Genomic DNA, 15,280 nt, shown 5'->3' on the forward strand with positions numbered 1-15,280 from the left:
ATTTTAAAAAGAGTAGATTTCTTCCAAATGCTCAATATAGAATATTATATCTCCCCTGTGAGTGTAAAAGCGTCAGCTGCACATTAAGCCTAGACACACACTGAATTTTCTTCTGAGGAATTTAGGAAATGAGCTCAAAGCACTTTATACTTGTGTTTCGTGGGTAAGTGAGCTGACAGTCAGGAAGATGGAAGGTTTGCCCCATCCTGCATCACATACACGGTGAGGAAGACTGGAGCATGCCCTCCCACTCCAGTCCTGTGTCTGCCATACAAGCATTAACAGCCAGGAGAAAAGACTTCTGATCCCCCAGATTCTATCACACTGGATTTCCATCAGTGTCTGGTCCTTGGTTCTGTCTCTAGGCACACCCAGATGATTCCCACGAGCACCATTCTGAACCAGTGTGTCCATGCAGTCGGAGGCTTCTGCCTCCTTGTCTGCTGAGAACACTCACAATGAACTCCTTCAGTGCCCTCAGAAAATGGCATGTGTATGCATGGCAGCACCACTATTACCTCCTCCACCCCTGCCGCAACACAGGAAGCATGTCTTTCTCCTACGTGTGGATGCATCTTCCCACCATTGTCACCTCCTCCATCCCTGCCTCCACACAGGAAGTACCGCTTTCTCCCGTAGATGTGGGCATCTCCCCACCACCATCAACTCCTCCATCTTTGCCTCCACACAGGAAGCATCTCTTTCTGCCAGTGCAAGTCAGTGGAGATGTGAAGAACAGAGCATTAGATTCATGCCATGTGGATCCAAATTCCAGACCCATTACTTGCTGACTGTGTGGCATGAATATTTCATAACTTTCTGAGCACCATGTTCCTCACTGGTAAAATAATACCTGGCTCTCTGGTCCCTGAAGACACCAACCAGGGCATCATGGGCAAAGCTCTAAGCACACTGCCTGGGGCCCACAGTGCTCAATAAATGCTGGTGAGCAAGAAAGCACCACGCAGCCTCAACACAGGGCCTCCGTTCCATGCCTTCTCTCTCAGTCAAACTGGGAGTCTCTCTCTTCCCACCAGCTCCTCCCCTGGAGCCTGCAACTGATAGTATATTATGAGACTATTTTCTCATTCCTCTTCCCTTCACCTTATGGTCCTGCCTATAGCACTCAGGCTCCCGACCACAGGAGGGAACTAATACACAGGACTCGCAGGGCACTAAGGCTACATACACCTTTCTCATGCCCAGAAGGGCAACATCCTCCGCTAGGGGCAAAGAATAAGGTTGATGACAGGAGACTCTTGACTTGAAACTTGCCATACTCTCAGTAAATGGCTAACACTTCCATACCTGTTCAAGCACCACTGAGCACAGCCCCCAAGCTTCACTGGGTGACCTCATTTCCACTCAAACCTCCACCTTCCCATCCTCTCTCTACAGGACAAACAGTGATGCCCCACACCGCCAAAACTGCAAGATTCCCGCTGCCCTCTTTCCTTGCAGTCATTTATAGCTCCATTATTCTTTAATGCCAGCTACATACAGTACATGACAGTGGGCTCTGGAACTGCCTAGAGTAACTGGTGGGGTTTCCTGTTCTCTGGACACTGGTTTTCCAGTAAGCAAAGTATTTCACCATGGTTATAACCAGAGCTAGGAAGAGGCGAACATCTCTATACACCACGAATGAGACTAGAGTCATGGTTTTACTCTCTGATCTTCTTCAATGGCTGGCAGACATCCTTCTACGTGCTAAGAAAATCCTAACTACAGGACATGTGATGACAAACCTCCTCCTGACATAGTCCCAAAATAAAACACACAGCACAAAATTAAATAGAAGTTCCAAATGGAAAGACGACTCACCCTCATGAGCCCAGATATGCCGCTGAAGGTCTGAGCCATTCTTCATGAAATAGAAATCACAGTATGGACACTTCATGGCTCGCTTTCCAATTAGCCCTTTGAGCTGGACCCTTCTCCCAAGAACCTCAGAAATGGTGTTCATGGAGACCTCTGACAAAAAAGCAGGGTAACAATCAGAGAGATTAAGGCTTTGATCAAGGCACTTTGTGCTTCAGGTTAGAGGTAAATAAAATTCAATGGCACCTGCATATGTAAGAAATATCCAGGAAGTGCCCCATTGGTATCAAAAAACCGCATTTTTACTGCAAAAGCTAAACTTGAGTCTGAACAAATTGCAGATCTAAGTACTTGTTAGAGTACAATGTGAATAACGAAGAAACACCACAGAGCCATGAGCAGACTAACGTGGAGCATGGGCTTTCTACAGGAAAAGTCACTCAGCTTTTCCCAGGTGGGAGACTGGGGGTTCTACAGAATACAGGGAATGTAAGAGACACAATCACTAAAATACTGCAGCTCAGTTAAAACAAACTGTACAGAAAAATCTTAAATCAACTGGTGACATTTTAAGTGGCCACACACAATATACTAAGATGCAGTAAGAATCACTGATAGCATTGTTTTTTATAGGCCAAAGAGGTCAAACTAAGTAAAACCATTGTTAATTAGAGATAATCCATAGTCTTTCATAGGAAAACTGAATGGGATAAACTTTGGAATATTCTAGAAAGGAAAAGTTCAAGGGTGGATATATGTAAACAGCTCGGGAAATGTAGAAGCATATGGAAGCTGAGGTATGGATATATAGGGTTCTTTGTATAATTCTGTATTTATAAACAAAGGTCAATGCTTTTAAATGCTGTTTTCAGCTCACACTGGACCACTGGTCACCTAGGACAAAGATTAACAGCAGAAGAATGGAATGACATCACCCACAGGTTCCCATGACAAAGCATCCAAGTTCTGTGTGTCCCCAGACAAAGCATAACCATCAGAACCCTTTACTTTTAACAGAGAAATCAGTTTCCTTCTATCAAGGGTGGGTACAAATGTTTAAACAAGAAGAGGCAGGGATAAAGAAGGTGAATTTTGCTGCTGTTTACTTATGTAATACAGAGCACCCAGGTCTGCTCTGTCTGCTCTACTTGATATGACAATGGAGTCTGACATTAAGGTAAGGTCCACCTCAAAGATCCCATGGTAGTAAAAATGACAGTGTCTGCAGTAGAAGTGGTCAGCATGCCACCCTATAGGGTGAAGCAAGGCAGATACAAGGCTTCCCTAAGAGAAGACCATTTTAAATACTGACTTCATTCACACCCTCCCTCTTCATTCCTAGCTGGTACAGCCTACATACAGTATTATGTTTTAAAATAAACGTAAGTATTTAAAAATTCATCTTCTTTTCTAAAATTCATAATCTTACCAGGATGATTGGTCTTGATATGTGTCTTTATCAATCGGTCTTCTGAAAAGGATTTTTCACATACAGGACAAGAGTAACTCCTTTTGTCCTTAATAGAAAAAGAGAAAAAAAAAAACAATTAACTATCTTAAATGTAGGTTCTTGTAGAAAGACAACCATCATCATCATCATGACTACCAACACCACCATCACCACCGTCATCACCACCATCACCATCAGCAACACTGTTACCTCCACTATCCATGTTGTCACCATTCCCATCAACATCACTGTCACATCCATCATCAATACAGGTTGATGACTACAACAAGCAACAGCAAAATCCTCATCAAAACCAGACATACAATGCATCCTTCTGAAGCAACTACTAGACAGCCATCCAGTTCTACACAGCCTGGGAAGATGCAGACAGAAGAGCTCTAGGAATGGAGAAAGGGCAGGCAAGAGGCTCTATCACACACTCCAGGGATACTCAATAATCCAACAGTATACGATGTCCGCAGTACTCAAAACACTGCTTACACTAAGTTGTCACATGTGACTGAAATTCACATGCAATTGTAAAAGAAGTCATTCATGTTTACATTGTACGTTGAGAAATGGGGGGCCAGGGAGATGAACACAAAATCAAGTCAGTCAACATTTTAGTGTGTGGGGGGATGAACTCATAAGGCCCCACTCCTATAGAGGAATTAATTGAAGTTGATAGCTTCTAAAGGGAGAGATAATCCTTTCTTTCAGGACGCAGCCTCTGGTAGGCTGACCATGCCCTATTGGAAGAACCCAAGCACAGGAATATATGACCAGGACAAATTGGAGTTGATAGTTATTTAAAAAGAAAAAGAACATGAAGTTGGGGAGAGGCAAATCTGAAAGAGAAGATTCTGGAGTGAATATGATATATATATATATATATATATATATAGATAGATAGATAGATAGATAGATAGATAGATAGATAGATAGATAAAGCTTTTTACAATGAAACACAAACACACACACACACACAAGACCTTGCCATGAGCTTTCTGGCCAGCCAATGCCACTGACTTCACCCAGACAACATGGGCTTGGGGTGTCTCAATGTGCTCCTATTACTCCCTTCCCCTCTCCTTGACACTGGGCTCACAGTGCCATTTTAGAGAGATTCTCGAGACTCCTCTGGCATCCTGGTGGCACCCTCCTACCTCTGTCCCAGCCGCCCTTGTCATCAGAGCTGATGGAGGCATTCAGAAGAGCTTTGAAGGAGTTTACACTGATCTCCCCTGAGTCCTTGCTGTTTGATTTTTCTTCTTTTAATCCCTGATAGTCTGAAAGCAATTTATCTTAGAGCTTATCAAGGGCCCCGTTTCTTGATGTCTTTGAAGATTGTCAGGACACAGACCGTGGGAGAGGGGGCTGGGAGAAGGGTAGACTCTTAGGATTCATTTACTTCTTTTTCAAAAACTCCCGTGTCTTGCTTCAGATGAAACCCAAGCACCAAACACACTCAGCAAACTTAAAAAGAACTAAGGCTAAAAGAGCCCCTGGCAAAGGCAGGGAACACAAGAAAGCTAGCTATAGGGTGGCTAAGAGCCTAGCCTTTGGAGTCTATTTGCTCCAACACAAGTACCTTCAAAGCCATTTGTGCCCAGAAAGAAGCGGACATCAGCATGAGACTGCAGTCACTGCAGCCACAGCAAGAGGTACAGAAAGAGCCCTTGTCTGAGGCTAGAAGCCTAGTTTATCACTCAGGTGACCTCATCTGGCCTGTGCTTCACGGGCCAGTATACCGGCCTCCAAAGAAGTGGAGTCCTAAGGCCACACTGGCTGGAGAACACCAAATCGAATCCCCCACAGAGTGTACAAATATGACACATACGTGCATCCCCTAAAAAAAAAAAAAAAACAAAAAAAAAAAAAAAAAAAAAAACAAAAAAAAAAAAAAAAAAAAAAAGCTGGCACTCACTCTGAACAACTGCTCAGGAATAGGTCACAGTCACAGCGTTTGTTAAGTCCCAGAAGTTGTGCTGGGGACAAAGGCAGCAGATGCTTGAATTCTTACAAGTTATCTAAAGATGTGCCACACAGCAAGCCTCCCCATCAACATGGGGATTGCAGAAGCCACTTCAAGTACTAAGAACGTAATACATGTTATTCAACAAGCATCAAACAAAAAGAAATTTGTGTGCTTCTCGAAGGTCAAGGCCAAACATTCTAAACACTGACCAAGAAGCCAGCAGACACTGGATGAATACACGACCACTCTCACTCTAGTATCCTTATCCTCCAGATAAAGGGACGAGGAGGAGGGCATGGAAGTGAAGAGTAGCAAGAGCATCTGCCATGTGGCCCTGCATGCATGCGACCATGCTTAGTCCTTACCAACATTACCTCAGTATATTCCCAGGGCAACCCTGGTGGTGGACACTAGTGAGCTCATTTCCAGGACATGGACCTAGAGAGGTTGGAGGACAAGGCTATGCCTCTTCAAAATCTTAAAACGAACACTCTCAGCCTTGGGCTGCAGCTTGTGTGAGCACCTCTGAGGTCTCCTGAGAGAAATACAAGACAGAAACAGGGGGGGGCCTTCTTTGAGTAACAGATTCCCAGAGCCCACTTCCAGTTAGGATGACAGTGGGAGGCCATGAGTCTCATTCCTAACAAATGCTACTGTGACACTGGGGTTCAGAGAAGTCACCAGTTAAAACACTTAGGTCATCAGTTTAACTCTTATTGATCAGGAGCCCAGGAATCCAGCCCCCTAACCACAGTCCCCAGCAATACTAATACACTCTGGCATCTCAACACTTAATACTAAAACAAAAAACAGAAAGTAATACTTGCCCTGTGTGGGGGTGAACACTACAGACAGGATCTGATCTGATCTACCTAATCTCACGTTTAAAGGAGCCAGGCATGACTCACTGAAACGTTTGCACAATCCTCTGAGTCACGATCTATGGATGCTGCCATTCACTGACCTAATTTAATCCCCATAACCATGAGGGATGAGGGAAGCACTTTATCTCCAATGCACAAGTGAGCTAACTGAGGCTCAAAGAACCTAAGCCATTTGCCTAAAATCACAAAGACTGACTTGGGACTGGAAATGAGCACACCAGAACCCAAAGCTCCCTTGCATTTGACTAAAATCGTGTTTTCCCTTCATGAAGTTTTAATAATTTTAAAGTTGCTTTTGCTAGTGTTTTCTTACAGCAACAGGAAGGGAACCAAGGCATACATTGCTTTACACAAAGATTCTGAACATCCTCAGAATGCCCGATGAAGGAAGTTCTTGTCCCCATCCCCATGGAGGGACGACTGCATTCCTTCACCACATGTCTGTGCCATGGACTTAGTAATGAGAAGGAAGAGGCAGTGGAAAGAAAGTACACTGGCCACCACTCTTTTATGTGGTTATTTGCCGGATTACCTCTACATCCTAATACAACCAGACTATGTCAGGATTTGTAGGCTCATTCGGAGGTGGAGGATGATACTTTAATGTTTGCTGTGCACGAGACACTGCATTCAAAGCAGAGATGCTAAAACAAAAGTGAAACCTCAGCCATCATATCCATAACCTCTTCAAGTGCACAGGTAAGGAAGCCAAGCCCCAGGACAGACAAGGATTCACTCTGGTTCCCATGGTTTCCTAGTGAGAACAGTATCACCCCTGTCCCAGCCAGATGCTGATGTGATTGAGGTCCTCAGCTGGACAATAGTAACATGACAAGATGCTTTTACATCACAAGCAAGTTCACACAATCTCCCTGGAACTCGGCAGCAGCTAGAGAAAGTAGCCCGCTGTACTCTCTGAAAGACATGAAGTCAGAATGAGGCAGAGTGCTGGGCTCTGTCCTCAGCTCCACATCCCCAGTGGTACCACTTCCTTGGCTGTGTTGATGGGAGTATGCTAACAATAGTGGAGACAAGTGGCTGGAGAGGATGACTCACCAAACAAGGACAGGAGGCTTGGCAATGGGGAATATAGGCAGCTTTTCCTTAGATGGTTTAAAATTTTGAAAACTTTTCAAAGGAAAGATTAACATTTAAACTCTAAAAGTTAACAAGCATGAGTTACTGAACTGATTTCACCAAGAATTAGCTCAAATCCTACAAATATAAGACAGCAAGACAGCATAGCTGAGCTACATCCTGATGCGATCACCACTAAAAATGCACTTCAAATGCTCATCAGTTCAAGGAGAGTGAGCCAAACTTCAAACAAGAGAGTATTGCCCAACTCTAAAGAGGAGCCAAGCATGAAGCCTGCTATCAGATAGATGGGGGGGGGGAGATACTAATCACAAAAAACTTTATTTATAGCACACACATTTTATGTTCCTTTTATATAAAATGTTCGGGAGAGGCAAAACTATGGACATACAAAATGTTCAGGGACAGGGAAGCAAGTGATGACAGCAAGCAGAAGTGCCTCCCTATGGGATAACAGAAATGTTCTAAAGTTGCCAGCAGCTGCATAAGTCTGTGTGTATACTAAATTCCACTGCACTTCACATTTTAAAAGAACAAATTATACCCTATGCACATGACGAATAAATAGAGAGCTTAAAAAACAACCACCTTCCTTGCAGATGGAGAATATTTTAAAGCTAACACCTTCATTATCAGATCAACAGCATCTACATGAAGGGAAGGCAACTTGTCCCTGTGTGGTATCTTCAGCTGCATGACAGAAATAAGTTACAAGAAGCTCAAATGACAAAGGTCATCGAGATTCAAAAGCTGGGAGTTCTCACAGAAGTGCTCTTCACTGCAATGGCAACACAGCCCTTCACTTCAGGAACAAGTGTTCAGCAGATCAACTTCCTGGCATGAACTCAAAGTCTTCCCAGCAGCTTCTGCCCAGGGTTCAGCTGACCACTCCCTCCTCACCCTCTTTCTTGGCCCAAATATCTTCAACCTCAGAATCATCCTCTGCATCCCCTCAGGGTGTCTGGGGAGGAAGGCAGTGTGTTGACCTGCTAGCCTTTTCCTCCCATTGTTGATCTATTTGTCCCACACAAAGCAGAATACACCTTGCATGTAAAAGCAGTCTTACTTGTGAGTACTGATGAGAAGCAGGACAGTACCCCTCATGAGGTTAACTGAGCCACATTCCCTGTATCAGATTATTGTACTTCTTTAGCAGCAATGTGCAGATATTAACTCATGTAGCTTGAGCAAATGGCTGCCACTTAGCAGCACAGGAATATCTACCACATAGTCTCTGCCTATTTGGGCCAAAGTGCACTCCTGCCACATTCCTTCAGAAGATATTCAAGTGTCCAGGACTCACCAAGAAAAGCATATCTAAGACCTGCCACCACCAAATGAATAGCATGGGACAGTAATAAGACCATGGAATGAATTCTGTCATCCTTCATTCATGGCATAACCATAGACCAAGTTATTGTATGAAAGAGACAGAGACACCAACCAGACTCTGTGCAGTAGAGGAAATGATTCCTAGTTCCCAGAGCTGACATGGGAATTAAGAAAAAACCCAAGAAAAAGCTACAAGATCAAACCAGCATCTTTCTGCCCCAAGATGGACCTCCCTGGAGTATCCTGCACTTGGTTAAAGGTGAGATTGGTGCTCTAAAGGAAGTCCCAACCATATTCATGACCATGAAAGCAGAAAAGCAAAATGCCAGTGCTGTGTGCACATTCCCTCAGGAAGAGTGATCAAATGCTTATCCACTCCTTACAGAGCTCCAATGGCAAACCAAAGTGTGCTTCTATCAAAGGCTAACCTGGGAAACCAATGAGTTTGAGCTTATTTACAGAACACAGATGAGAAGTTACTTACTAGAGTCTGGTGACCCCAAAGGAGTCACACAATGAAAAGTCTCACTTGGAACTAATGACAACTAGTTAAGTAGATGGAGTTCCAAGCATCCAGTTAACAGTCCCACAATCTACACACTCTAGCATCCCCAGAGATCCCAAAGTCATATGCAATTAGGGTAGAATTATACACAGCAAGCTCTGGAGTAAAGAAAGAGTGAGTGAGATCAGGTAAGAGTCCAATGACCCTCTCCATGTCCCTCTTTCTATGAGAAAGCGTCAACAGTCGACAGCACTGATTCTTCAAGGTCCACCGAGGTTAGCACTGCTGCTCTGAGGAAAGTCTTGACTGTTTTGCTCAGAGGTCGGCATCTACAATAGCCTTTTATAAGTAAGAACTGAGTATACAGTCAATACCAAAGACATATTCCTGATGCTCCCCAATGACCCAACACTCAGGGACTGAGAATCAGCATTTGAGGAAGAAGATAACCAGGCTAGACCAACATCCCCATGACATTCATAAGCAACAGACAAGTTCTGAGTATGGAACAAGAGGCAGCCTAGGCTGCACAGTCAATGTTTCAGTGAGCACTGCTTTAGTTCCTGTCACACATTTCAACTGGATTTGAAAACTCAGCCCAGAGCAGCTAGCTTCAAAACAGTAAGATCGATGACATTAACAACAGTCCACACCAGGCACTGCTCTGGACACTCACATGTACTCCTTCACCTCACCTTCACCTGTATCAGTAAACTAAGGCATGGAGTAGCTCCGTTACTCGTGTCAAACACAAGGTAAACAGGAAAGCAAGGGTTCAATCCAGGCTTCTGTTTTCCTAGTCTCCAGCACTACACTCTAAAGCTACTCCTAACAAGAGCCTATTCTAACTGGACTCCCTCCCTCAGCCTCTGTGTCACCCTGACAATAATGACAGAAAGGTTGACAAACCATGTGCCCAGGGCCCCTGGAGAAAAACAGAGGGAAGGAGGGAGGGAATGAGGGAGAGAGGGAAGGAGAGACAAGATGGGGAAGAAGGGAAGAACAAGATCAAGAACCAAAGCAAGCCTGTGACATGAGTAAGAGAGAATAAGAGAGAATGAGGAGAGAACAAGAAAGTATGACAGGAAGCCAGTATATAATAGGAAGTGCAGTTGGCACTCACACACTTCCGCGCAACTATTTAACAGGCACAGTCTTGGACCATTCTATTTTAACACTGCAGTAACAACAGAATAGAAATATACAAAATATGCACAGATGTATGTGCATGTGCAGGTATGTCTAGGTACACACATGTGCAGACATGCTTCTATGTACCACTGTACATGAGTGTGTATGAGTATGTACATAATGGACTTTGGTGGTCTGAATGAGAATGACTCCCATAGGCTCATAAATTCGACTGCTTGGACACCAGTGAGTGACACTGTTTGAAAGGATTAGGAGATGTGGCCTTGAGGAGGAAGTGCGTCACAGGGGGTGGACTATGAGGTTTTAAAAGTCCATGCCAAGACCAGAATCTCTCTCTCTGCTTACAGATCAGAATGTAGTTCTCAGCTGCTGCTCCAGGGTCTGCCCATATACCCTCATGCTTCCTGCCATGATGATAATGGACTAAGCCACCGAAACTGTAATCAACCCCTCAACTAAACGCTTCCTCTTCTAAGAGTTGTCTTGGTTCTGGTGTTCTTCATAGCAATAGAACAGTGACCAAGACAGACTTTTTAAGAGTATATTAAAGTATATAAAGTGAATTTTCTGAGGCCACAGGACCTGTGGGAGTATGGGAGATGGTGTTGTAGTCTATTCCAACATGCTCTGATTTCACACCTCTGAAAAACCCCTGACTGCATCTTAATGACAAACCACCTGTTAAGAAGAGCAAATCATCCAATTTCTGGAGTCTCCTTTTGTGCTGTCTTTAGCATAAATAGGGCCACACGGGCCTCAGGTGTGGCTTCCTGTTTATGTTAAGAAGTCTTAAACCATTCTCAGGAGTGTCAGTCTCTTCCCATCAGACTAGACCTTGCAGAAACAAACACTCACTCATTGCATCATTGTGTGATCAACCATCACAGAATCAGACATGCCCATCGTGCACGTTAATGGTACCTTGGATTAATATGTCACTTCTCAAGTCAAAATGGTTCCTAGATGCTGTTGATGTTGACAATAAATGCACCACTAACACGGCAACAGTGGCTATTAACATTCACTACACTCACACTGCCTACCAAACCTAATCCTATCCAATCACCCAACTTAATGCCCCAACAACACTTAGAGGCAGCTATTATTATCCCTGTTATTAATAATTCTTTAAAATGCCATTTATGAAACCTTTGCTTCATTTCCATTCTGCAGATCTTCTGTAAACTTTCTCAAATGCTAAAAAAATTTGCAGAGGATGCACTTTGTTCAGTCTGATCAGAGACTCACTATGAAAGGAGCTGGACGGAGGGTGAAAGCTCTGTGAGGCATTGAGGGGGCAGGAGAAGGACCCCTCTGTGTCCGGAGGGAGCAGGATGTTCACACGCCTGTGGCAGTGATACCTCTATATGCATAAATGTGAGAGAGCACTGGGCACCCAGGGGGAGGTGGGGGCTGCCGCTTTGGCTTGCTACTTACCAGCTCTGTGTGAACTTTAAGGTGGGCCTGTAGCTTATATTTATCTGGAGTCGAGTAGTCACAGCCGTCAGTGGGACACTTCAGCAAGATGTTACTGTGTTTCTGAATGACATGGCGTCTAAGGCAGTTTTTGGTGATGGAAGAATAGTGGCACTGGGAGCAATAATACAGATGTTCCCGGGTGTGGGTGCGGACATGCATGTCAAAATGCACTTGGTACCAAAAAAGTTTGCCTAAAAGGATATTTTCACATGAGAACAAGGAAGTTTCTTTTATACTGAGTTTGAATTTTTTTTTTTAAAAAAATTATCATCATTTTTTTAACTTCCATATTTATCGCCTTTATCTGGTTTGCCCTTCACACTTTCCACCACACTTCTGTCAGGAAATTACTTTTCCAAAAGGGCAGTTTTTAAGTATTAAGGTACCACCGTCTTTCACATGGTGGTAGGGCTAGGAAAAGAGAAAGGAAATGTTTATTGAGAGCGAATTATGTCAAACGTCACCCTGCAAATGCACAAATCCAAGAGCCTTCAAGTCCTCCTGACGTTCTGGGCTATGAGACAGGTTCTAGGCTACCCACTTCCTGTACTACCTGCTGTCTGGGAACTTCCAGAGGCAAGATTTCACCACCAGCTAGAAAGGAGCTGCTTGGGTCTCCCTACAGGGCTGCAGCCAGCCTCCTACCCTCTCTACCCAGTTGACAGAGTCACAACTGAAAACCAAAAGAGTGACTCTTCTTGGTCAGAAGATGGCAGAAGTTGTGAGCAGCCTTCAGCATGACCCCCAACATGGTCAGCTATGCATCCTCTCAGCTGACTCTGGCAAGGCTCCAGCTATGAGGCATGGCATGGGCTCACTATTCCTATCTATCACGGAGGAGGGTGGCTCATTTAGGAGGTGTTCTTTGCAAACAGACATGAGCTCAAATGGAACCCAAGGTGATGACAGCATGATAGGAATGGACAGGGCTGCTGGGAAGGAAAGCTCTGCTCAGAGGCACATCTGACCAGCACAGCCTGTCCTTACCACAGTATTCGCACTCCAGGTCTCCATAAACCTTCCGGATTCTCTCGCATAGACTGGTGTTCATCTGCTTCTTCTGGAGACTGTCTAAGACCTTCATGAATGCCGTGCTGCCGGGATGCTGTTCAGTGGAGGGTGTGCAAGAGTCAGGCTGGCACATTCCAAGGTCCCCTCCATCAGCCACCGTAGGGAGGAGGTCTGAGGACTCCACTGGGTTTGACCTGAGACACTTGTTAGAGTCAGGTTCACTGACTGGCAGAGTGACCGCATTCTGCCCTCCACCTGGAGGGCTCTGCTCGCTCTGGGCCTCTGGGTCAGGTTCAGCACTTTTGGCCTTGGTCAGCAGCAGTATGACATCTTCACCCTGAGTGGGGGCTGAGCCTCCAGGCTGTGTGTCCAAGGTTGTCTCGGCAGCAGCAGGAGCCTCAGCAGAGGAGGTATCATTTTTCAGTAAGAAATCATCTGAAACCATTCCTAGAGGGTTGAGGTCAGAGGAGACCTCAGTGGTTCCTACTTTGCAGGGGGAAAGGGAAGCACTTTCAGTCTTGGGGGTGTCCAGGGGCACACCTGGGGCAGTTGCTTCTCCAGGGGCCTCCAGTTCCCTAGGCCCTACCTCAGGCTGAGCTTCCCCAGGACAAGCCTCATCCTTGTGCCCATCTACTTCTGGGCACACAAATTCCTCAGCTGCCAGCTGTAGCTGGTCCCCCAAGGCTTCTTGCTGGATGTCCCCACCAGGCTCCAGGAGGCAGAAGCTCTGGTTGATAGAGCTGGTAAAGACTAGCGTCTCCTGGGCTGTCCCATGCACCTCTCGGATATGGGAGCGCAGCCTGATGGAGCTGACAAACTTCTTGAGACATATAGCACAGACATAAACAAAGGGGTGCTTTCTGACATGCAGTTCCAAGGCCTGGTACTTAGTGGCCCCATGGCCACAGAGCTCACAAGCAAAGGGCCACTTGTCACCATGGACCAGCATGTGGCGGTCCCGGTCTAGCTCGTTCTTGAACTTGCGCTCACAGATGTGGCAGTCATAGAGCAGCTGCCGCTTGCCCTCCCTCGTCATCAGGCGGAGCTCATCCAAGGCCTCCTTGACCTTCTTGTCCTGAGGGTCATGCATGTCCCGGATGTGCTTGATGAGGTTCTTGACGTCCGAGTACTTTTTCTTGCAAAAGCGGCAGTGCTGTTTGATCTTCTTGTGCACCCGCTCAATATGCACCTTGAGGTGGCCCTTGCTGAGGCAGGTGAAGGAGCAGTAGTCACAGGAGAACTTCTCTCCAGTGTGCTTGCGCAGGTGCACGTTGAGGTTGGCCTTGATGGCGCTGGCATAGCTGCACTGGGAGCACTTGTATGGCTTCTCGTTCGTGTGGATCCTCAGATGAGCCTGCAGTGAGTGCTTGAACTTGAAGACCTTGTTGCAGTATTCACAGGTGAAGATCTTCAGCTGAGTGGGACCTAACCTAGAGACGGACGATAGCACCATTAACCTCTGGAGACCTAAAACTGCTCCAGTGGACCACCTACCAAAGGCTGTGCAGTCAGCTACAGGGGAGAGGGAAAAGGTGGAACAGCTATTTATTCAACAAATAAGACTTGGAGGAAAAGCAGGATAGACACAGACAATGATGAAAGAAGGTGCTGGTCTTTGGGGAGCACAAGCCCTAGCGGGAGAGAAGGAAGCCCCGCAATGTCCAACAACAACATGGTACTCATTGAACGGAGTGTGTGAAGAACAGAAAAAAGACACCTCTAACTGAGCAAAGGCTGCTGGGGAACACCTGCCATGGTAGCAGATAGGTCAAAGCTTAACGAAAAGGAACGCAGTGACAAGAGAAGGAAACAGGGGTGTGATCCACACAAGATCACCAGGCATGCTCCAAGACTGTGTTCATTCCGGGATACCTGAACAGACGCAAACTCAGTTTCCACGAGATTAGACCTGGTGAGCTTATTTAAAAACTTTGATAATCCACACATGCCTACTCATCCCACTCACTTCAGGGTGGCTCTATTCCTCTTTGCCAGCTTGCATCGAAGGGCGCACCTGAGAGAAAGACCAAACCGCGGTCTTTATCCATGTTCCCACTTCTCCCCAGAAATGGAGAGCACAGATTGGTAAATGAGTTTGGAAGAAGACCTATAGTTTGCTAGATAGCAAGGGTGTGCCCTGCCTGTGGTGAGCAATAGCTAAGGAGGCTTCTTCGAGCCCAGTGGGTGGTGATCAAGGTCTCAGGTAGGAGGGGTTGGCTTCTGGGCAAGCTCACAGCTGATATGAACTACACTCCTCTCTTCTGAAGATGTCATACACAGCAGATGACTAAAGAACTACCATCTATCCTCTTCCACCAGCACTGGGTAAGAGCTCAGATGGGGAAAATAGCACTGTCTTTATTAATTTCACACACCATCAAATAAACAGTTTCTACTGATAAAACCAAGCAGCATATCAAGGGCATGTGTTGGTTTTTGCAGTATAGTGGGGAATAAAAGCACACTCTGCCTCTTGGAGCCCAGTGTGGCTAGGAATACCCTGAATGAAAGAGCAGCAGTTCTGACTAATAATTAGTGAGTACTTACAAGAAAATGTGTACTGACCATTT

At 45.5% G+C, this 15,280-nt stretch overlaps 1 protein-coding gene across 2 annotated transcripts in view; it reads right to left on the bottom strand.

Annotated features, from left to right (window-relative positions):
- Positions 1 to 15,280, bottom strand: part of Zfat (zinc finger and AT-hook domain containing) — a 168,438-nt gene that overhangs the window by 77,757 nt on the left and 75,401 nt on the right. For both annotated transcript variants that reach the window (XM_038343985.1, XM_038343984.1), the window contains exons 6-9: positions 12,687 to 14,140; positions 11,658 to 11,890; positions 3,251 to 3,338; positions 1,825 to 1,974 (exon numbers count right to left, since the gene is read on the bottom strand). In XM_038343985.1, coding sequence (XP_038199913.1) covers positions 1,825 to 1,974; positions 3,251 to 3,338; positions 11,658 to 11,890; positions 12,687 to 14,140 — 1,925 coding nt within the window. The remainder of the gene's footprint in view (positions 1 to 1,824; positions 1,975 to 3,250; positions 3,339 to 11,657; positions 11,891 to 12,686; positions 14,141 to 15,280) is intronic.

The sequence above is a fragment of the Arvicola amphibius genome, chromosome 9 (assembly GCF_903992535.2).
Source record: "Arvicola amphibius chromosome 9, mArvAmp1.2, whole genome shotgun sequence".
Taxonomy (NCBI): domain Eukaryota; kingdom Metazoa; phylum Chordata; class Mammalia; order Rodentia; family Cricetidae; genus Arvicola; species Arvicola amphibius.